General features: G+C 33.0%; 2 protein-coding genes across 9 annotated transcripts in view; one reads left to right on the top strand and one right to left on the bottom strand.

Moving 5' to 3' along the window:
- The window catches only part of Fbxo8 (F-box protein 8), a 61623-nt gene extending 51349 nt beyond the window's left edge, over positions 1-10274 (bottom strand). The window contains exon 1 of the mRNA XM_015486205.2: positions 10024-10274. The gene's annotated coding sequence lies outside the window, so the exon portion shown is untranslated. The remainder of the gene's footprint in view (positions 1-10023) is intronic.
- Positions 10275-10537: 263 nt separating this feature from the next.
- Positions 10538-25440, top strand: part of Cep44 (centrosomal protein 44) — a 35883-nt gene continuing 20980 nt past the window's right edge. For 2 of the 8 annotated variants that reach the window (XM_015486204.2, XM_015486201.2), the window contains exons 1-2: positions 10712-10850; positions 22858-22984. In XM_015486204.2, coding sequence (XP_015341690.1) covers positions 22896-22984 — 89 coding nt within the window. In that variant the 5' untranslated portion in view covers positions 10712-10850; positions 22858-22895. Of the gene's footprint in view, positions 10671-10711; positions 10851-12071; positions 12192-13092; positions 13125-21198; positions 21249-22857; positions 22985-25440 lie in introns of those variants that run through there. The other 6 variants (XM_048791946.1, XM_048791949.1, XM_048791947.1 and 3 more) reach the window with 6 other exon arrangements.

Here is a 25440-nt window from a genome sequence, read left to right as displayed (position 1 = left end):
TGTCTCATTTTAACCCTCACAACAATCTTAATAGGTAGGTAATATTATCTTAACCCAAAGAGGATAAGCAAATTTGTCTGAGATCTCATAGCTGGAAAATGGAAGATCTAAGAGTCAAACTCAGCCCAGACCTTTTATTTCTAACCAGCAAATCATATGTCCAGAGCTATTAGAGCCCATTAATTGTCAAAGACATTCTACCATCTGTCTCTTCATCACTGGTGCTCATCTCATTTACCTGTCACTGCTTATTATCTCTACTGTTGCTCCCAGCTGCAACTGCTCTTTCAGGCTAATGTACTTAAGAAAGCCACAAACTTTGATATGAAAAAAGATCTGGATCAAACTCTAATACAGAATATGATTAGTTATAATATCTCCTTAATTTTTTCATTAGTAAAATAATAGATAATAATTCTTATCCCATGGAACTTAAGATAACATTTAGAGAACTTAATCCATAGTAGGTAGTTTACAATAAAAGTAGTTTTACATACATTTTCTTCCAGACTCTTTAAATGATAACTTTTATTTTTATTCCATTTAATCTCATTATTTTGGATTGAATTACCTAATTAGTCATAATCCTGTTCCTAAATTTCATGAATTTAGGACCTATGAAATTTGGAGAGATGCCACTGACTTTTGCTAAGAAAAAAAAAGTAAATATAAAAAGTAAGTTGAAGTTAACTTTGCTTGGATTGATACATTATATATAAAAACAGAGTATGGCAAGTAAGGTAAATAATTGAGTCATCAGTCAGTGATAACAGGTGCCACTTTGGAAGTTAGGTGCTTTCATAATTTTAAATCACTATCAATATGCTTTCAGAAGAAACTCTAAGAGTTCATTGGAAAACTCAATGAGCCAAAAAGTCCTTTTGGAAGTACCACAAAATACACCTTCCAATTAATAAGAAGTTGTTTACAATACAAATTTTAGTAACACCTTTCCATCCCCAGTAATTTAAATTATGAAGTGTTTTGTGGATAGCAGGTTAACTTTTTAGACTTTCTAAATCAATTTATCAATTGGTGAGATTGGTATTTGCAGGCACATTTCTTGATAATTGTACAATATTTATTCAAACATATGTCTATTAAGATAATTTTGGAACTCATTTATTATATTGTACTTTTATTCATTTTATTATAGTTCATTGTTACAAGAAAATTTAAATATATAATATACAAAAATATAAGTATAAAATGTAACAATATATATATATATATATATATATATATATATATATATATATATGCCTATATGTATATACACAACCCTTCCTTTGTACCATTCATGGTAACTACTTGTTAGTAATTACCATGAAACACACAAAGTAAGACCACACTGCCAACATGCACTAGTTTTAGTTAACAGGGCACCATGGAAATGAGGACTGCCTATTAAGTACTAAGATGAGGAGCTGATGCCACACAAAAGTGGATAAATGCAGTATAAAACCTAGTGTCTTGAACATATAAACTGCTCATCAAATATTTGTTGACTGAATGAATGATAAACATTGATTTAAAAACTGAATTAGATGAATCAGGACCTAAAGCTCACAGCTTTTCCAAAATTAAAATCATAGATATATAAGACATAAAAACTATAAATTAAAAAAAATACATAGGGGAAATCTTTAAGATCTAAGGCTATGCAAGGAGTTCTTGTCATTAAAGCATGATATATAAAAGAAAAATTAACAAAGTTAATAAAATAAAATAAATAAATAAAAAATAAAAATTAATAAAGCTATTTGAAAGCTCTTATTTAAAAGATAAAAGCATGACCTAGGGAATGGAGTTGTGGCTCAGTGATAGAGCACTTGACTGGTATGTGTAAGGCCCTGGGTTCCATCTCAGCACTGCATAAAAATAAATAAATAAATAAATGATTCATTGACAACTAAAAAAAAAATTTTTTTAAAAAGCATAACCTAATGAACTGAGAGAAAATATTCACAAACCACTCATTTGACAAAAGACTAGTAGAGAAAATTAAAACAATTCTCAAAACTCAACAGTAACAAAAAAAAAATCCAATTTAAAAATGCCCAAAAGACATTATTTAACCAAAAACATACACCGGCAGTGAATAAGCACATAAGGTGTTCAATATTATTAGCCAAGAAAAAGATTGATAACAGTTAAAAAAGTATAGCATGAAGGACTTCTGGGATAACATAACTGTTCAGTACCTGACTGTGGAGTTAGTCTGCATGAACCTGCACAGAACTTCTTACACACATATCCATTGTGAATCTGAAAAGACTGGTGGACTGTACCACTGTCAATATCCTCCTTGATAGTATATTATAGTTTTGCAAAATGTTACTGGGGAAATAAGGTAAAATGTAAAAGGAATCTGTATATTTCTTGCCATCGCATATGTATCCAAAATTATCTTCAGAGAGAGAAGGTGGGAGGACTGAACTGTACATTTAAAATGGGTGAATTTTATAGTATGTAAATGATAACAAAATTGTTTTTCAAAAGGAATTAGGAACTTTCATGAATGCTCTGAAAGAAGTGACCAGGGACACAGCAAATTTGGTGTGATTTGACAAACAGTAACTATTTTAGACTTTAGGAAATTAAGCTAATTTTTAAAAATTTTAGTCTATGAATTATCTGACTCTGTCAAATTTACTATATAGATCAAAGAAGACACAATCAAGTAGTATAAATACTTAACAATACAAATCCTAAAATGATGTTTGACTATTATAATTGTGTTGTGATATCAATAAAAAAGATTATTTTTTGTGTCTCTTAGTTAGTCTATGAAAAAGAAAATGTAGGGCTAGAAATATATAGCTCAGTGGCAGAGCACTTATCTAGCATGCATGTCTGAGACCTTGGGTTCAATCTCCAACAACACACACACACAAAACAAAAACAAAAAGACAATGTAAATGCAAAATACATTAGAAAATCAGTATAACTTCTCATTTAAAATTACATAAAGTAGTGTGTTAATTTAGACCACTTTAAATAGTAACTCTCTAATATATGTGAAAATAATGATTTATTTATTAATATTTTTAAAATGTTTTATTTAAATCTTTTATATTCGTGTACATCATTTTTTCTATTAAAATAATAGTAAAACTAATAGTAATACTTTTATTAAACATTGACCAAATTCTTAACAGAAGAATCAATTTAAAAAAATCTAATTGGAAGTATGTAGGTCTTTTTGGTTTTCTTTAAATTCATTTAGTTTTATTATGCTGAAATTGGAGAATAGACTCTAACGTCTGCTACAGAGAAAAGCATAGAGGTTTTCTTGACACTGCTATTGTAGAGGGTGAATTTAAAGCTACAATTATGCCATAACTTGACCTAAGGTATTTCAAACAACGTTATGAGCTTCTGTTTGCTATACAATAGGGGAAATCACTCCTATCTATTTTACAGGATTGCTATGACCCTTCAGTAAGATAATGTATATAAAAGTACTTTTTAATTGGTAAAGCAGTATGTAATTCCTAGTTTAATTTCTTTAATGAAAAATCTGAGAAACAGCTGATTTTGGATGTAGTTTTCTCATTAAAAAAAGAATTATGGTCTTAGTCTAAACAAGTATGTGGTAGCATAGCATAAAGGAACTTCTACCTAGAAAGTAGTACAAGTTAAAGATTAATTGCCAGCAACTATACCAGTTACTAATTTATAAGAACTATGATAGTTTTCTGTACTGCTTACTTCTAGTAAATGGCAACAATCCTAAAACAGGTAGTACATTTTATTGTATGACGTGTTTTCAAAAGAGTCTTTCCACAAAAGAATAAGATGAAAATAACTTCATTAATAGTTGTATATCTAATATAAAGCAATGTGTAAAATATTAGTAGGTTTAATCAAAATATTTACATGTAACATGTTAAATAATAAAGCATTATTCATATTTAAGAAGGGTAGGTGTACTAATGCTTTTAGTAATTTGATGGCAGTGAGCATTCAAAGGGTATATGCTATGAAGACAACTGTATGTAATGAAGAAGAATGGTTCATATATACCATGCAGGATATAAAATCTTCCTATTGGAAACTGAGAAGAAAAAAGGCTGAAGGTCTCAAAAAGCACTCTCATTAAATACTCTTGTTTGAGGCAAACCAGTTCCATCAAGCACCTTTGGAAAAACAGTGTTATACCATTTAGGTAATGACTGATAGAGCCTCATTTAAATACTCATTATAATTTTCTTCAACATTTCTTTGGCATCCAAATAGTGAAATTTGTAAAGACTTCTATCTCAGACAAAGATCTAAAATGTGTAAAAACAGTAATCTCTAAAATACACATTTCAATTTTAAAGATAAGGAATTTCATTTATATGTCCCAATATTTTTCAAGAAGAAAGCAACAATTTAATTTTTGGTAACTTAGGTTTAAAAATATTTAAGTGGTATCAAGTGATATTATTCAATGGCCTATTAATGTTGAGAGAATCTGTGAGAAAATATTTTGAGACATTTATAATCAAATTGGCAGCCCATTTATTTCTCTACTTTCAAAAGAAAAGACCACCAAAGTAGTTTACAATAGAGTGGGTAGAGAAATTTTAAAAAGAAAAGAAAAAAAACCTGATAACCAATCACACTCCTAAAATTTAAGGGCAACAATTGTAGAGGAATGAAAGAAGGGTAAATCCACAAGGAGGTCTTTCTAAGGAGAAAAGGGAAATAGCTAAGTACTAAGAGGTCACAAGGTACATTAAACACATAAAAAAGGCCCCCACTCATTAAATTTAAAGATGTGGTCCTGCAAGAGCAGTTTTGCTTACTAAAAGGCATACCATTTGTAGGATTTGTTTTAATTCAAGAAGATTTACAATATAACTTTGTTTTCTGAAGTTTTTTTCCTGTTCTTTAATTTCATTCTATAATGAGTGTTACCAAAATGGTAACTAAATAAACATAAAAATTAAGATGTATTGTTTAAATCCTAAACAGAAATCTGAGAATTTTAGGCTTATTTTAATTTCATTAACTTGTTTTGAAAGAAATGTACTATCATCTGTGTTAACTTGTAGATAAAATAAAATTATCACACTTTTTACCAGTATTACCTTTAATTATACTGGTTCTTATTGCACTATCATTCACTTAGAACAATTGTAATCAGCAGCAGCCATGACAGTATATCCCAACTATCCAACTCACCTCCTCAGTGTACATCAAACTCTCATGCCCACTAACTATAATAGCTATTCATATGAGCACTGTGGAATTAAAAAACAAAACAAAAATCATAATTCTCATAGAACTTATTTTTTTTTACAGAAAAACAAGGTATTAAATTTTGAGAGTAGCCTGAAATAACAGGAAAGTCAGAAATGTGATTTCACATTTAATAGTGAAAAGAAACCAATATAAAACATGGATTTTATTCAGACTGTTTCTTTAGTTAGATGTGAGAATTGGGGAAAATATTTAAATTTTGAAAACCCCAACTCCTTACCTGTAAAACAAAGGTTTTGAACTTGATCATCTCCAAAGTCTCTCTTAGCAATAAAATTCTAGGGTTCCAAGAGCAATTAGGCCACAAAAAGAAATAAAAGAGATATCCAAGCTGGAAAGAAAGAAGTAAACTTATCTCTGTTTACAGATGATTTGATCTTATATGTAGAAAACCATAAGAATTCTGGAAAAAAAAACTTATACATGAATTCAGCAAAGTACAAGAAAATAAAATCAACACACAAAAATCACTTGTATTTCTACGTACTACCAATGAACAAATTGAAAGGGAAATTAAGAAAAAAATTCCATTTACAATAGCAACAAAAAGAATACAATACTTAGGAATTAGCTTAACCAAGCAGATGAAAGCATTTTACAATGAAAGGTACAATGAAAGATACAATGAAAGAAATGAAATAAGTCACAAATAAATAGAAACACATTCATATTCATGGATTGGAAGACTTAATATTGTTAAGATGTCAATACTACTTTAAAACAAGTGAAATAAGCCAGTCATAAAAAGACAAGTAATGATCCTGCTTATATGAGGTATCTAGAGTAGTAAAAATCACATATATAAAAAATAGAATGGTAATTGCCAGGGACTGGGGGTGGGATGGGAATGGGTTGTTGAATGTGTATAGATTTTCTGTTTTACCAGATGAAAGGAATTATGAAGCTGGAGGATGATGATTGTAGGCACAACATTATGAATGTATTTAATTAAAATGATTGAGGATGAAGTTTATGTTATATGTATTTTAACCATACTGGAAAAACTGGAAAAATAATTCTATGCTCCTATAAAAATAAAATGTTGTGAAAAAAACCCTAAAAATATATAAAATGAATAAGTAACAGAGATGGGTATATGTGTCTATGTCTTTAGCATTCATCCTTCCTATTTCTTTTCCCCCTGTCTTCCTGACTTCTAGGATTCACTGCTCAGTATGAGCCGATAGGGGCTCTCCAAGCTTGGTTTTCTTGCTAAAACCTGGTTCTTTCATTTAAAAAATAAAGAGAGAGGGGGGGGGGGAATGAGAAAATATATATATATACACACACACATATACATATACATATATATGAAAAGAGACCAATACATATATACCTACACACACACACACACACACACATAACTAGGGATTAAACTGAATGTAGGATCTACATTCCTAGTTCTTTATAAAATTTTTCTGTTTTGATTTTGTGATAGGGCCTTGCTAAATTGCTGAGTTTGGCCTCAAATTTGTGATCCTGTCTCAGCCTCCTGAATCCCTAGGATTATAAGTGTGTACCACCATGCCTGTCTTCTTCATTCAAATAGTTTATGAAATCCTATATATTCTATTCTTGAAGAATACACAAACCACTAACTGCAGATCTAACCTACCTAAATCTGCTGCCTAAACTTAAAACCACATCTTTTTCTATCTCTATATAACTAAAATACTTTGCCCCAAATATGATATAAATTTACTCAAGTTAATAAAAGATGTTTTAGTTTATTATAAAATGTTTGTCAAGAAATTTGTCAGAAAAACAAAACATTGAGAGAAAACAAAACAGGAAACAAATTTCCATAAATAGATGTATTCATTAAAAAGTTTTAAAAATATTACATAATAGTCCAATGAAAAAGCAACATGAGTTACATGTAAATTTTTTACACTTCAGTACTAATGATTTTGATGCATTATTGTGACTAGAAGAGCCTCTGTTTCCAAATCTGCATATAGATGTAGAAAACATTATATACTTTTATATGAGTGGTTGTTTATAAAGTCATAAATTTGAAAATATTCAAAAGCATTGTGAGCAAAGAAAAGAGGAATGTTTTGGTAATTCAATGTTATATATATAGTGTGAAATAAAGAACATATTTTTAATCTAGCAAAAACATAGTAAAAACACAAAACTGATCCTCACTAAACTGATCATATGTTAAAAAATTATGATGAACATTTTGGATTACCTGGAAGTTATTACTGTAAAATATTTTTTTGGATGGAAACATTTAAACTGTACTATTTTCTCAAGATTCTGTTTAAAATGGTGCAGGCATCTAAAGGACCCAACATTGTATCTGTAAAGTGACTTCAACCTACTATAAATAAATTACGTTAACCTGATAGAGAGCAAAGATTTAAAAGCCAAATTTATAATCTGCAAATTGCCATATTCAAATTGGTGGTAAGCACATGAGGTTTGAGAGATAAAAAATAATATTTTACTAACAGATAAGAATTTACAATATCCTTCAAACCTGGAGAAAGCATAATCAATCTGACATTGGGTCATAGCCAAAAGGTGGACATAATAAAGTCTGAAGCCTGTATCTTTCATTTCCAACAAACTTATATGATTTACTAACAAATTGTGCTTGGGATGCTATGTGCAGCCCCATAACACAGGAAGAGGGTGATACCTGCCACCTAAAGACACTTAAAACATCCAAAATGCATTTTCTTTTTTTTTTTTTTGGAAGGGGGGTTCTAGGGATTGAATACAGGGTCTCACTCATGCTGGCAAAGAGTTCTACCACTAAACTCTATCCACAGCTCTTTTCATTTTTTTAAACAGTCTCCCTAAATTGTAATCCTCCTGCCTCAGCCTCTGAATTAGCTAGCATTAAAGGCATGAGCCACTATACCTGGCTGAAATAAATTTCTAAGACAAACCTCTCCCAATACAAAGGCTGACAGTGATCAACATTCTCTCTATATTTATTCCTAGCCCCTTCCTGATCCCTTACGACCTTAAAAGCCATCTTTGCTCATGTTTATTTTGAGCCAATTTCAACCATACAAAAAGGGCAGTGGATAAGAAACACACACTCTCCTGTAGGTATATGCTCTGCTTATGTAGACCCTAAACACAAAGATCCTCTCACACATATCATCTCTCAAAGTATTCCAAGAAAAATATAAAGTATGCCTCTTTAGATAATTAGTATGAAAAAAGATAAAAACTTTTTCCAAGAGAGATAATATTAGTACAACTTTGTTTATTTCTTTACAATCTGAAATTTTCCTTGTCAGACTGCATTTCTATTAGACACATTTTTGCTCAGTTATTCTTATCTATTAATTCCTGAAAGTTACCAGCCAGGGTATCTATGTCAGGCAGTCTATAAAAGGGCACCCAGTGATCCCTGTCTTAGGGATTCATGTACTTATGTAATCCCTTCCCTCTCCATTTTGGGTTGTACTTAATGGCTCACTCCTAACAAATCAAAATGTAAATAGTGACGGAATATCACTTCTGAGATTAGGTTATAAAAGACCACAACCTTCTGTTTTGGATGCTCTCTCTATTGTTTACTCTGGGGGAAGCCAGCTGCCACATTATGTGAGGCAGCCTTTTGAAGACATTCATGAAGTGGGGAACTTAGATTTGCCAAGATCCACATACATGCACTTGGAAGTGGAGTCTTCTTCACCTCAGAGGAGCCTTCAGATGAGATCATAACCCCTAATTACAGCTTGATGGAACCTCATAAAACAACCTGAGCCAGAGGCTCTCTGTTAAGCTGTGCCCTAATTCCTGAGGCACAGAAACTGAGATAATGGATGTTTGTTGTTTTAAGCTGGGGTAAATAAGGGTCATAGTTTGTTACTCAGCAATAGATAACAAAGTACCTCATCAAAAAAATTGTCAGGTTAACTAGACAAAAATGAAATTTTATGAATCAACCTGAAAAATACAACAAAACCTGTTTATTCTTCATTCTGAAACCTGACATATTTGTAAGTCATTTTTATGGAGGGGTGATCTCTTATCTTAGAAATATAGTTACCACACTCCAAACATTAAAAGAGAAAGAAATGCTGAGATGGAAAACAAATTGGCTTCACGGGCAATAAAAGGTCAGGATTAATTAACCCAGGGAGAAACACCTAGAATCCTTAAAAATAAAAACTATAGTTGTAAAACAAGTAGACTCAATTATTAGACACACAGAACCTAAAATAAAACCAAAAAAGTCAAATGACAGAGAATTGAGATTCTTTTGTGTAATTTTGTCCAATTAATAATATTCATTATGCATCATGTGAGAGATTAGAGCCCAGTTACAACGAAACAAAAAAAGACGAATTAAAACCTTAACAAATTTTATACCAAAATTTGCTTGTTGTAACGTCAACTGCATTTGCATTCATAAAAGAACTAAAAAAATGTGGTAAGGCACCCAAATAACACCTAAAAGCAACACTTGGGCTTAAATAAAGTAACCCTTGCTGTTTCTCGGTTTTATTTCGAAATGAGGCTGGGTCACCAACTGGGGTCCCAAGCTGACCTATACCCCAATGGCCTAGAAACAGAAGGAACGCCCATTCCCGCCTCATGGCACTGATTCTTCACTTTAATAAGCCACAACTGCTGTCACTCAAGATACATTACACTGTCATTGGTCGTAAACTCTTACAGATCGGCCAATTTCTGCCAACTGGCAAGCACTGGCTGTCTTTATTTCCGTGAAGAAAAGTGAGGGTAAACAGGCAAAAGAGATAAATAGATATAAAATATCTAGGCTGACGCTAGTACCTGAGCGACCTGCGATCTCCACCGCCGCCGCGACGAATCGACCTCTGGGCGGGGGCTTTAAGCCAAAAAGAAAATGGCTCAGCCAGGAACTGATGCCCAGGCCATGGAGAAGTGTGTCCAAACTTTACTAGTTCACGCCGGTGAAGATGACGGCGGCGAGAGTATCAGAAACAGCCCTACACCCGTGTGAACTCGGAACACCTCAAGCTGCAGGAGCCAGAGCTGCCGACTGTCCCAGTTTTGACGTTTCCTATTGTTGCCGGAAGTGACGTTCGGGTTCTGACCCTTAAAGAAGAAGCACTTTAATTCCCGTTGTTTACGATTCGCTACAGATTCCTTGTTTCTCGCTTCTTAGTCCGAGCTATTCTGACCTTTTAAATTATACTGATTAATAATCTGCAACTTAGTATCGCCCTGGCCGTTGAGGAGGCTTTCTGCCAGAGTCAAGTCACCTCAGAGTCTGGACGAACGGACCATGGAATCTGCAGCGAGGAATCCTAGAGCGCCAAAGAGCCCGCCGCTTTGAAGATCTTGCCGCGGTGCGCGGCGGGCTCGAACTTGTTCTTCCAACACAAACGGTCGGCGCGAGAAGCGCGCTGGGGCTCCAGCTCTGGCCTTGAGGGAGTACCTGCTGGAGACTAGTTCAGGTGATGGGCTCCGGTTACAGATGCCCTTTCTCCCCTTCTTGTCGTGCTGGGCTAGAGGTCTTCTTTGCTCGGGGGCTGCCGGGTGAGCCCCAGGGAGCCTGCGGGGCTGCGCACTAGTTTGGACAGAGTCGCCTCTCTCTGCTTTCCTCACCGAGACCCCGGGTGGAGGCGAAAGAGCAGGTCTGTCTCTTCACCCTTTTAACTTAAATTACGGAAGGGGAATCCCGAATGTGCCTTGCGTGTATACCCGCCTGGTGTATGCTTTTAATAGCGACGAGGTAGAAAATATCGTAGCTGCTTAATCAGATTTAAGCTGTGGCTTAGGATAGAGAAGTTACAGTCTTGGGATCAGTGTAAGGGATGGATTCCTAGTGGATACTCTGAGCTGAGGATACATCGGGCTCCTCTAAAATACTGATGGGAAGGAAGAGTTGAAAGTAGTTGGCTTTTCCTTGCTTGCGTTTTCCAGGTGTTTAAAATATTTCTCCATCATAAGAATTACAGATTTTCCTCTCACTGTAAAAAGAACTGTCTTGAATTTTAATTCTTTTTTTATATTCTGTAATTGGGGTGTCGTAGAATATTTTTCCAGAATTATTCGCAAACCTTTACACAGTTATTCCCTTTCCCCCCAGTTTCCTCAATGCTTTCCCTTCCTCAAACTTTTCTCCATATCACTTAGAACAGTGTTTCCTTAATATCTTTTGTGGAAATTTTCACAAATTTAATTTTTTCTCATCTTTATTCCTCTTGTTTTTGACGCATGGTTTTTAGATAATATAAATCGTTGGATCTATGCCACAAACTCTTTAACCATCCACACTAATGTATACAATTTAGTTGTTTGATTCTAACAAAAATCACTTTGAGTCCTGTGACATCCCATTGGGAGGCATCATTTTAATGATCTTAAACTGCTAGGTATTGAGCTACATTAAAAATCTTAAATATTTTACTTAATAGTATATTTTACTTAATAGTATATATTGTTTTATCCCTTTCTCATCAATTCTCTCGGACAGATTTGACTTGTAGACAGAACTCTAGGGGAAGCTAGCCAGCAATATTGAGACCTTAATGACTGAATCTGTGCTACAAGCTGAGTATTGCCTCCTTTGAATTTTCTTTGACAAGGGTAATCAGGTGAAAATGTTAATCACATTTTTTAAAGTAAAAAATTAATTTTCGTTTCCAAAAGTACTCTGTTAAAATATGCATAAGTAATAGATTAGCTTCTTTTAATATCTTAATTTTAGTGTTTTCTCTCCCCCCCCCTTTTTTTAGCAAAGCCCTTCATGGAAATGTACAGCAGGAGCTGTAAATTTTTTCTGTAATACTCAAATTTTTTTAATTTCTTCATTTTTACTATTCTGTCTTATCACTTATCTCCTTCACCTACAGATCCAAGCTGTACTTGTATCTTACTCTTCTTCAAAATATGTATTCTACTGGTACTGAAGAGGATGTGTTCCAGGGACATACTTTGTTGTCAGAAATTCCATTACCAGAGGTAGAAATAATGTAAGAGACATGGAAATGTGTTTCAGGACTTCAGAAAAAGGAAAGATACCACAAAATTGCATGTACTGGGATGATTAGATATACATTTGGAGGGACTAAACGAAATCTGTGGGAGAGATACCTTTTACATTAAAGTTAGAGAATGTCTTTCAGTAAGAAAGTACCTGAGAAGAATTTTACGAAGTTAGATAGGTCTGGAACTTGAAAGAGTTTCAGACATATGAAATTGTTCAGTGGCAGAATCCAAGAATTTTTTTTTTTTTTTTTGGCAGTTACAACCAGATTAGTTTCCATTTCATTTTTTTCTCAGCTAAATAAAGGCTGATCTTGGGAAAACTGTTTCCATATGTCCATCTACACCCATGCCTCCTATAAGATGTTAGCTAAAGCTTACCTTCTTGACCAGTATTTTGTATAATTTGATTTTGAGATTGGTTATTTCCCATTTGACTACGACCCAAATTCCCTTTGCCTACAAATGTAAATTTGTTTAGGTGGTATAATTGAGTGGCTGAAAATAGTGACTGAAGTGATCATGGAAGAATGGTAAACATTTATTCAAGAACCTATTCTTCACCATGTTGCTAAAGGAGAACAGGCTAAAAATAGGACAGTAGTTTTCCTCAAGAGAGGGAATAGTTGCTCTACCCTGGAGAAATGGCTACAGAAATGGGTGGCAAGGGTCTTAACATAGAAAGCTTACTAAATTTAGGATTTTGCAAATTGGTAGCCTTAATACCTCTTTATGTATAGATTCAGACAAGGTGTGTAAGGGAATGATTTATATTCTGATTGCTACTGAAATACAGACTAGGGGGGAAAGATCATAACAACTACTTCACCTAATTTATGAATTATTCTGTTTTGTTTTGTTTTTAATGTCAATGACTTCATTTTAAAGGAGCTTCATTCTCAGAAGATTCATTACTCAAGGTATTGTTATGTATTATTTTCCTTTTATGAAGTGTCAATGAATAGTTGTAGATATTTTTAAATATGTTTTTGAATTTTGCCTTATTGATTAAATTTGTGATTCAAAACCTGTTTATCTCCATCATGCAAAAGTTCTTAACAAATTGTCTATGTGTTTATTTTATGAACCTCCTTTGGAAACAACCTCCTTTGGGAATTTTGTAGTCCATTCAGTAAAATGAGTCATTTAGAAATAAGTTTCATGGTATTATTTTGGGAGAGGGGATTTTTTAAAATATGATCTTTTATAAAAAATCTCAAAGATCATGCATGTTTGTATGTTTGGGTGTTTCTGTTATGTACATTTTTCAGAGTCACTTCTCTTTCATAGATCCCTATGTACATCAGCTTTAGAAGATATCAACAATAAATTTTACAAAGTAATTGTACTGATTTACTTTTTTCACCTAATTGTGTTAAGATTTCACATGCACTACTGACTCATATTTTGGATTTACTTCATAATTTCCTAAGGATTAATGAGATTGAGTATCTTTTTACATGTTAGGTCTTATAGTTTTTGCTGTGATCTCTTGCCCATTTTTCTATTGAGCATCTTTTTTTTTCTCCCCTTATTGTTTTGTAGATTTTTTTTACATGTTCTACATAAGATTATTTTTGTTGGTTATATGTATTGCCAGCATCATCGTCCATTCAATGACCTTTCAGAGTATCTTTTGATGAACAGAAGTTACTAATTTTAATGTGGTTCATTTTATCAGTCATAAGACATCTTTCTCTTCCTGAGATCCTGAAGATATTCTCCTCTGTGATCTTCACAAAGCCTGGTTGTTTGGCCTTTGTATATTGTTCATTATAAGATTTTCTTTATTTCTTTCAAGTTTGGATTATATTAATTGTATTTTATTGAAGTTAGATCTTCAATAAACCCTTTGTGAAGGTTGTAATATAGATTTCAAGATTTATGTGGATATTTAGTTGATGTATTACCATTGGAAAAGACTATAGTTTTTTCACTGCTACTCACTATTGTCACTATTATCAATATATATGCTGGTTTTGGACTTGGTTTTGTGTCATTATTCTGTTTGTACATCTTTTCATGAATTCCAAATTTAATTTCATAAAACATTTTCATAATGAATGATTTAAGTCCTCCAATTTTGATCTTCAAGATTTCTTAGTTATCCTTTAGCTTTTACATTTCTGTATAAATTTTAGTCAGCTTGTCAATTTCCACCCTCAAAAACCTGTTTTGTGTGTGTGTGTGTTTGTTTAGTGGTAGTAGGAAAGCATTGTTTTAGTCAGATTTTTTGCTTTTGTGACTAAAGGATCTGACCAGAACAATTTTAGGAGGAAAAGTTTATTTGAGGGCTTAGGGTTTCAGAGGTCTTAGTCCATAGAAGGCTGGCTCCATTCCTTTGGGCTTCAGGTGAGGCTGAACATCATGGTAGAAGAGTGTGGCAAAGGGAGGCAACTCACATGGCAATCAGAAAGCAGAGAGAGCCTCCCCTTGTCAGGTAAAAACATATACCCCATAGCCAAGCCCCCAATGAATCACTTCTTCCAGCCACACCCCACCTGCCTCCAGTTACCACTCAGTTAATTCCATCAGGGATTAATTCACTGATTAGGTTAAGGCTATGGCCCAATCATTTCTCTTCCAAAGCTTATATTGTCTTGCATGTGAGCTTTTGGGGAACACCACATCTGAACATTAACAGGGATGCATTGAATTTATGTATCAATAATCTATTGAGTCAATCTTTGATCAAAATGTTGCCTCTTCTCTAGATCTTCTTCAATGCATGTCAATAAAGTTTTATAGTTTTGTTTTGAGATCCCTCCATCTTTTCCAGATTTATTCATGTTTGATATTTATTGAGGCTATAGAGAATTATTGATAGATGTCATTTAAAAACATTTTCTATTATTTGAGGGATACAGAGACATGCAATTGAGTTTGTGTATTGGCCGAGTATTCAGCAAACTTGCTAAATTTACTTATTATTTCTTTTGGATTTTTTCACATGCAGTTTATTCAGTGTGATGTCAAACAATAATGACATTTTTATTTCTTACTTTTTAATATTTTTTCCTTCTTATATTTTTGTACTATCTAGGAGTTCCAGTTTAATGTTGAAAAAAAGTGATGACAGTAAATATGCATGCCTCTACCCAATCTCGGAAGAAAACTTGGTATTTCATCATTGAATACAATGTTTGTAGTAGATCTCCCCCACCTCACTCCACCTCTTTTTTTTTTTTTTTGTACTGGAGATTGAACTCAGTGGTGCTCTACCACTAAGCTACATCCTCAGACCTTTTTTATTTTTTGATACAGGATCTCACCAAGTTGCTAAGGGTCTTGCTAAAATTCTGAGACTTGCCAACCTCCTGCCTCAGCCACCCAGGTCACTAGGATTACAAACATGAATCACAGCACCCAGCTGCAGTAGATTTTTTTTTTTTTTTTTGGTAGATATCCTTAATCAAATGCAGGCAATTCCCCTCAATTACTAATGTTCTAAGAATTATAAATAAATGTCGGATATTTTCATATACCTATTGTTCATTATAAGATTTTCTTTATTTCTTTCATGTTTGGGTTATATTGATTGTATTTTGTCTTGTACTTGGGTTATAATTCAATAGTTACGAATTTTGGTGCTCCAGTTGTTTCAGTTTGTAACCATTAGGAACTCTTTGTTGGCTCCTATGTCCCTTTGACATAACCCTTCAAAATTTTCTTTGTAGAGTGTTTTGTTTTTTTTTTAAAGAGAGAGTGAGAGAGAGAGAGGGAGAGAGAGAGAGAATTTTTAACATTTATTTTTTTAGTTTTCGGCGGACACAACATCTTTGTTTGTATGTGGTGCTGAGGATCGAACCCAGGCCACACGCATGCCAGGCGAGCGTGCTACCACTTGAGCCACATCCCCAGCCCTGTAGAGTGTTTTTGTATGTCCTGAAAACTACATAATGCTTCAGTTCATCTTCTATATTTCCTACCCCAGTCCTAGAATTGAACATTTCTTCAAGGAGCCCTGATTTCTTGTATTGTAGACATCAAGATCTAGATGCTAGTTTGCCAAAGGATTGCTATGCTTGTTGCTGAAGGATGTTACTTCAAGAAACTTTCACTTGACAGAGAAACAAAATATTTGTGTATATATTGAGCACTACACAGGTTAAATATCTCTTATCCAAAATGTTTGAGGATCATAGTGTTTTAAATTTTGGAGTTTTTCAGATTTTGGAGTATTTGCATAGGGTATTGGTCAAGCATCTCTAATCAAAAAATCTGTGATTTGAAATGCTGAGAATCTGAAACTTTTTGCATATAGACATGATGATCTAAAAGCTTCAGGTTTGAGGAGTGTTTTGGATTTGGGGTTTTGGCTTAAGATTGTTCCAGGTGTGTGCACATATCAATAAATCTTTCTATTTGAAATGATTGGTATCAATATTACGGTAAACATGTTGATACTGATGTTTCTAACTATAATCAGTTAACACATAGAGCTAATTCTAGTGTACTCCACTTACCTGTAAAATTCCTCTTAAACCTGGTTCCCATTATGCAATCATCAATATACCTAATTTTAAACTTCAATATATCTCTTTAAGAGTATCAGAATTTTTATCTCATATGCATGTAGGCAAAAACTCTATGAACCAGAGTGCAGTGTTTATGTGTTGTTGTTTTTGCCTTTAATCTCACAGACTCTATTCACTTTCACCCATCCCCTTTAATGCAGTTGTTTCATACATTGGTAATGTAATTCGATTACCCTTTCACAGTCTACACTCGATCCTGTGCAGTTTCCTAAATTATTTTTAAAATTTTTGCATCCATTAGCATTCACTCTTTGGACTGCAGAGTTTCATGGATCTTGATGAAGACATAATGTCATTTATCTATCTATAAGATATCACAATGAGTAGATTATCTCTCTAAATTAATACTCTATATTTCACCTATATATCTTACTCTTCTCCCTCTGAATCTCTGGCAACTATTGACCTTTGTGTTTTTTTATTGTTTCTATAGTTTTACTATTTACAGAATGTCTTCTCTTTGAAATTGTCTAGTAGCCTTTTTGGACTTGCTTTTGCTTAGAAATATTAATTAAGATCTATCTGTGTCCTTTTGTAGCTTGAAAAGTCATTTCTTTTTATTGTTAAATAATATTCCATTGTGTGGATGTACATTACTGTAATATACCTCAGGTTGTCTTGGTTGCTTTCACTTTTGAGTGGTTATGAATAGAACTGTTGTACACACTGATTATGTAGGATTTTATTCATACATAAATTTTTGTTAAGTTAGTGGATAAATGAGTACTATAATTGCTGAATGTGTGGTAAGACTATGATTTGTTGTGTAAGAAACTGCCAAACCATCTCCCAAAATGGCTATACTACTTTGAATTCTCACTAGCAATAGAGTTTTGTTTCTTCATATCCTCAAATACATTTGGTTATTAATAGGCTTATTTTTGTTGTGTTTTGTTTTTGGATTCTAGCAATTCTAATAGGTGTGAAGTAGTATCTTGTTATGCTTTGGATATGACATGTCCTCCAAAAGTTCCTGGATTAATGCAGGAATAGTCAGAGTTGAAATGATTAGATTATAAGAGCTGTGACCAAATCAATCCATTCTAGTTTGAATGGACTAACAGAGTGGTAACTCTAGTGAGTGGAGGTCACTAGAGAAAGTAGGTCACTGGGGCGTGTCCTAGAAGGGTTTGTCTTCCTTGTAACCCATTCCCCCTTCTCTTTCTGCCTCCTGGTTGCCATGAAGTGAATAGCTTTCCTCTGCCAGAACCTTTGACCATGATGTTCTGCCTCAACTTGGGAGCCCAGAGCAATGAGGTCTGTCAACTATGGACTGACATTTCTGAAATCCTAAGTCTCAAATAAATTTTTCCTCCTCTAAGTTGTTCTTCTCAAGTATTTTGGTCATAGCAGAGAAAAGCTGATTAACACATATTTCATTGTTTTATTTTTAAATTTGCAGTTACCTGATGATATGTTGAGCATCTATTTAAATATTTTATAAAAATTTTTAAAATTTATTTATTGGTGCATGTGAATTATACAGAATAGTGAGTTTTCTTGTATTCTATTTGTACATGCATATAACACATAATCTGACCAGTATTACTCTCTAGTAATTTCCCTACCTTTGTCCCTTCCTCTAATGGTTTGTTTCTACTTTCATGACATTCTTTTTTTTTTTTTTAATTTCCCCTCTAGCTTTTATATACAAGAGAAAGTATATGATACTTGTCTTTCTGTGTCTGGTTTATTTTGCTTAACATGATGTCCTCCAGTTCTCATTTTCCTGCAAATAAAATAATTAATTTCATTCTTTATTACTGAGTAAAACTCCATTTTGTGTGTGTGAGTGTGTATATACATACTTTATTTTCTTTATCCATTAATCTGTTGACAGACATCTAGGTCAGTTTCAATTTGGCTGTTGTGAATTGTGCTGCAATAAACATGAGTATGCAGGTATCCCTAAGCATACTGATTTTAATTCTTCTGGGCACAGGTATTATTGTTTCATATTGTTTTGCTTTTGTTTCTCTGAGCTTGGGGTTGAATCCAGACCCTCTTACATACAGGGCAAGTCCTGACTTAAATTATCTTGGATAAATACTGAGGAGCAGTATTGCTGAATCATATGATAGTTCTATTTTTAGTTTTTTGAGCAATCTCCATACTGATTTCCATAGTAGCTGTACTAATTTACATTCCAGACTATGTAAGAATTCCTTTTCCCCAGCTTCCTCACCAGCATTTATTGTTCACATTCTTGATGATTGTTGCCATTCTGACTGTGATGAGATAGAATCTCAGTATAGTTTTGATTTGCACTTCCCTGATGGCTAAACATGTTGAACATATTATAATATAATTGTTATATAATGGTTTTTATTTATTCCTTTGAGAAGTGTATGTTAGATCATTTGTCCATTTATTTAATTTTTTAAGTCTTTTTTAGTTCTTTATGTTTTTGGATATTAATCATCTTTCAGTAGAATAACTGGCAAAGATTTTCACCCATTGCAGGCTGTGTGTCTTTATGCTGATTCTTCCTTTGTTGTACAGAAGCTTTTTAATTTGATGCCATCCCATTTATTGATTCTTACTTTTATTTCCTGAGCTCTAGGAGTCTTATTTAGGAAGTTGTTTCCTGTACTTCCTATTGAATTATTTCTCTTGTTTTCTTTTCTAACAGTTATAAACCTTCTGGTGTTATACCATTTTGAGTTGACTTTTATGCAGGGCGAGAATATCTTATATGCTTGTATGCCACCTGTATTTCTCTTTGGTGAATTCTCTGTTCAGATCTTTTGCCCAGTTTTTAATTGAGTTGTTGGCTTTATGCTCTTCAATTTGAGTTCTTTGGATATTTTGGAAACAAGTCTTTACCCAATATGTGTTTTGTAACACCATAACCTCTTTTTGTTCTCTTAACAATATCTTCCATAGAACAGAAGTTTTAATTTTAATGAAACTTAGCTTACCATTTTTTGGTTTTATGGATTATAAATTGATATTATCTAGAAACTCATTGCTAAACTCAAGGTCATATCAGTTTTCTACTATATTTCCTCTTAAAGTTTTATACTTTTACATTATACATTAAGATCCATGATCCTTCTAAACTAAATTTTGTAAAACATATAAGGTCTGTATAGAGATTCCTTTTGATTCTCTTCATATGTGATATATTTATTTTTCTTTGGATGTTTTTAGAACTACTGCTTTTCTCTTATGAGATACATCACATTGATATATCTTGGCATGAGTTTTATTTCACTTATGTTGATCACTCAATGACTCTTTCAGTCTAGAAAATAATGACATTTAGGTCTAAGAGGTGTTTTTGTATTATTTCACACCTTCTTCCCTCATTGTCTCTGATGACTTTCTGGAATTTCCATTCATTAGATGTCAGACCTTTTGGTTTGATCCCCTGGTTTTCTTATACTTTTCCATGTTTGTATCTTTTCATCCTTTGTATAATATATTTATTTTTTCAAACTTATCTTCTAATTTTTATTGAAATTTTTATTTTTATTATTATTTTAAATTGTTTTTGATTTTTAGTTAAATTTCATTATAGTGTAAAAGCAGACATTGTATGATTTCTATTCTTTTAAGTTTGCTACAGTGTTTTATGGTCTATTATGAGTCTACTTTAGTGAATGTTCCATGTGTTCTTATGAATGTGTATTCTGCAATTGTTGGGTGAAGTCGTTTTTAGATATCTGTTATATCCAGTTAATTGATGGTGTCATAAGTCCTTACTTATCTTCTGTCTGCTAGATCTGGACATTTATTATAGAAGGGTGTCAGAAGTCTCCAGTTAAAATAGTGAATTTATCTGTTTCTCCCCGCAGTTCTCACATATTTTGATGTTCTTTTGTCAGGTGCATATATGTTAAGGATTATTATATTTTCTTGGAGTTTGATTTTATCATGTAATGTCCCTCTTTATCACTGATACCTTTTCATATTGTAAAATATGCTATGTCTGAACTTAATATAGTTATTCACACTTTTTTGATGAGTCTTACCATGTTTTTTTTCTCTATCCATTTGCTTTTAATCTATATGTGTCTCTTTTAAAATGGTCTTCTTACAGAAAGCATATAGTTGGATCTTGTTTTTTTTTAATTCACTCTGACAGTCTCTGACTCATTTTTAAATTATGATAAACTTTTTCATTCTTTTTTAAGCCTTCTATTCAGTTTTTTAAAATATTTTTTAGTTGTAGTTGGACAAAATACATTTATTTTATTTATTCATTTTTATGTGGTGCTGAGGATCGAACCTAGTGCCCTTCATATGCTAAGAGAGCACTACACCATTGAGCCACAACCCCAATCCCCCCAATTCAGTTTTAATATTCTTTCTAACCTTATTGAGAATATGGATGGCCCCTAGCTTACAATGAAAGTTCCAACTTAAATTTTCAACTTTACAGTGTGTTTAATGAGAATAATAAATGCATTTTCTTTCTTTTCCTTTTTTTCTTTCTTTCTTTCATTTTCAGTACTGAGAATTGCACTGAAAATCAAAGTCCTACAACTGTAGACACACTAGGCAAGTACTCTATCACTAAGCTATATCCCATCCTGCATTTTTGACTTATCACTCTTTTCAACTTACAGTAAGTTTATTGGGATGTAACCCCACATCATAAGTCTGTGTTATACTTTTCATTTTTAAATTTTCTTTTATTTTCTGCATTAATTCTGTATCTACCACATTTAAAAATTTATTTCATATTGATCTCTGCCTACATCCTGAAGGCTTTCTTCTAATAGTTATTGATCTTTGGGTATATATTCAGTTTTAAACATGAATCTCTACAAAGAGGTGCTTGACTAGGGCCTATGAATGGGATAGTTTTGCTGTAGGTTTATTGGTTGTGATCCTGGCCATTTTAGTAGATATATCCCTCAAATGTCAGCAATGTTAAGATATTTTTCTCTAGGTTTATCTACTTTCTCTAGAGTAGAACTTGCCAGTTTGCTGTCATCAAGGATATGTTTAGCTAATAGCTATCTTGAAGCTGAGGTGTAGGAATAAATTATACTATTTGATTTTTTTTCTTTAATCTTTCTTCCTTCTAGCATTTGTTCTATATTTTTGCCTTGCCTGATGTTTCCCAGTTTGGTATCTCTTTGTTTCATTTTCCTCAGAATGTAAATTTATTTTCTTTTTCCAGAAAAAGAGAGAAGTAGTTACCTAGCCAAACAAGTTATTGGAGGTGTAAGACCAGAGGGGATAGGAAAAGTAAACATCTAGGGTTTAGACACACCTTATATGGACTTTCAAATAATTTTTCTTATACTTCATTCTCTTGGCCTTACTTGTGTACCTTTCAGAAGTATCTGGTGCCCCTTATTTGTGAACCTATGTAGTTTCTATTGTTTCCTAAATTGCTCTTTCTCTGCTCTGCTAGATTGGCTGTCACTCATCCATCTGCTTTCCATTTTCCATAATTTTGTTGATTATTATTTTATCACATTAAATCTCCTCCAGTTGTCTTTATCCTGGAGGGTATATATAATTTTTAGTTATTTACTTTCATCTTAGTGGTGTTTAGAAAATGGAAATGAAGCTATATTCTTTTAATCTGTCTTATGTAGGTAGACCTTGAACTTATTTATTTATTTATTTAATGGATTTTGTTCATCTATATTTATTTGTAAAGAAAGCATCTGATTGGCAACTGTGTGAGGTCAGAGCCTTAGGAATAATGACTATGTCTCTGCCAGATTTCTGTGTCTTCATTTTTTACTGATTGCATCATGTAAATCTTATGTAAGTATGTAAAATAGTCACTGATAGAGGCCATTTTAACTTGCTGTGTCTTTCCAAATTCTACTTTATTGTTCAAAGCAAAACATTTGGGAGAATGTCATATGAAATCCGTTGTAAGAACATGAACATAAAGCAAACTTTTTTGCAAGGGAAAGATAATGGGTGGTAGGAAAGAAGCTCACTGTACATTCTAGAATTTATAGTAGATACAAGTCAGTAAGTACTTGACAGGTAGGAAAGATAATAGCAGAAATAGAGCTGGGATAAAATCAACATAGCAAGTGCCCATGAGAGAGATGAACAAGGAAGAGTAGAGAAATTTCAAAATGTAAACTGACTTAACCACTCTTTCTTGGATTTTTATTTTTATGTGATAAATTAGATTATTTCAAGAGTTGGAGCTGAATCTAATGTTAAATAATGGCAACAGGTGACTTAAAAAGAAGCTTACGGAACCTAGAACAAGTGCTTCGCTTGCTAAATTATCCTGAAGAAGTGGACTGTGTAGGGTAAGTTATAATATCAAACTTATTTGTATTATTTTGATAATAATTTAGAGGGAATACCTAAATAAAAACAAAGATTTTATCCTATTTAAATTTCCTTTGAAATATTTAAAATATTTGAGAAAGGACATTTTAGAAGTTTGTATGTAAGTATTGATTAGTGAGAAATTCCAACCCAAGAGAATTAAGATACTATTTATATAAGTGCATTATACACTAGTATAAAGTATTATTTCTCTATAACTTTTAAATTTATAGAAATATGACAAACTGATTTTATTAGTTATAATCTACTACTCATTCAGTTGAATCATATTTCTTATTTTTTAATATATTCAAAATAACCAGAGAGCTTGCTGCTTTTTTTTGTAGAATATAGCAACATACGTTCTCCTTTATAAATGCCCATCTGATGTGATAATCATTATATTTTTTTATATTTAATTTATCTGTTTTTTCATAGCACATATTCTTACCTATTATCATTGGTTGATTGATTGATTAAATATTTCTCCCAGTAGAATGGAAGCTGAAGTCTGAGATTTTTGTTTTGTTCATTACAGAAACTCTACATTTAGAATTGTACCCGGCATATATTAGGAGTTGGTTAGTTGATAGACATTTATCGAGTGGAAGAGTATCAAGGGACAAGTCCAGGTTAGGTATATATTCAAGTAGTGGAATTAAACTAACGACTAAGTAGAATCCTCATAGGAGAATGGATATTCTAATTATACACTAGGGAGGACTAATCCCAAGAGAAGGCTGTAAGTAAAAAGGATAGTGAGAATAAGGAGAAAGTTTAATTACTATTACTTTGTAAGAAACAAAGGTATGAAACAAATGTAATCCATAGTTTTAGCAGTCATCTTGGCTTCTGAAAATAAGAAAATCTCAAATATCCAGAATTTGTAAAGACTTAACCAGTTTGAGTACACAGGTTTTTTCTTATTATTTTTGAGCATCATTTTAAGACATTTTAGGTAGGAATAATTGAAAATATACCAATACTGACCTGTGTTCTTTCTACAGTAGTTTTAGTTAGCTTTTTATTGCTGTGACAAAAATACTTGACAAGAACAACTTACAGGAGAAAAACTTAATTTTTGGCTCATGGTATTATAGCTCAGTGGTGGGCTGAATTCACTGTGCTTGGCGCAAGGCAAAGCAGATGATAGAAGGGTTCAACAGAGGAAAGCTGCTCAGCTCATAGAGGTGTTCGGGAAGCAGAGAGGAAGTGGCTAATGGGCCACAGGGAAGATGCACCCTTCCAGGCCATGCCCCCAGTGACTTACCTCCTGCAGCCATGCCCTACCTGCCTGTAATTAACCATCAGTTCATTCAAGCCTGGATGGACTGATTAGGTTACAGCTCTCACAGTCATTTCACTTCCAAACATACCTGCATGAACAGGGGAGCTTTTGGAGGACACCTCATATCCATAACAACAGTGTTTAAACATTTAATTTTTTTTATTGAACCATGAGCATCATTAAGAACAATACTTCTTAGATTATTCCCAAACATGGTGATATTGGCAGGGTCTATTAAGGGAGGTAATGTTGCTTCTTCCACAGAGACTCAGATTGTTTCCTTCTCACAACCACACATATACAAATACACATATAACACTTCCCTACATAATTTGATTCTTTCTACCTTTTCTGTAAAATTTAAAAAAATTTTTCCTACCATGAACTGTTTTTTGTGTTGATATACTACTGATTTGTATTATCCTTTTTTTCCTTACTGTTTCTAATCTGCTAAGTCCTTAGAAGCTGAATAACCAAAGTCATTGAAATTAGCATAAGATGTGTTTAATGTAATCTTGGCTGTTATCTGTTCATAAAGTGAATAAAATGAACAGATTTGCTGTTCAACAGTATTTCTTTCATTTTATTTTTGGACTATATTTCAGATAGAGAAGGTTGCCAGAGCAATTTCCTCTTTGAGTAAAATATTGCTTTACTCAAAAAGAAATACAAAAGTGAAAAATCATGTGCTTTGTTGTGGGAAACTAATAAGGTATAGATTTCAACTGAGCAAAAAGTGGAATGTTGTAAACAGCTTACCTAATTATAGCGTATACTCTTTCTAGTCCTTTTTCCTTATTTGTAACTTATAATTCATAATATTTACTTTTGTAAGTTTGTGTAGAAAACAAATAAGGTAATGTAACAAGTGTTTGCAAAACCACCATGTGTTGTTGAGCACTGTGAAGTGTTAGAAAATGAAGTCAATCTGGTAAGACTAAGCTCTGGAAAATCAATAAATACTGCTGCCCCCAACCCACGAAGGCAGCTGAACTTAAGGTCAGTGGTGTGAATTCCCAGGTACACCAAATAAAACACAGATACACACTTTACCTTTAAACAAGCTTCAGGATGGCTTCTCCACTCTCAGCCTCAGGCTCCTCAAATAGGAGAGCAATAAAAAGTCATGCAAGGCTGGCGAGAGAG

Source organism: Marmota marmota, unplaced genomic scaffold (genome assembly GCF_001458135.2).
Source record: "Marmota marmota marmota unplaced genomic scaffold, marMar, whole genome shotgun sequence".
NCBI lineage: Eukaryota > Metazoa > Chordata > Mammalia > Rodentia > Sciuridae > Marmota > Marmota marmota.
Note: the sequence above shows the minus strand (reverse complement) of the source record. Positions and strands in the feature narration are given on the sequence as shown.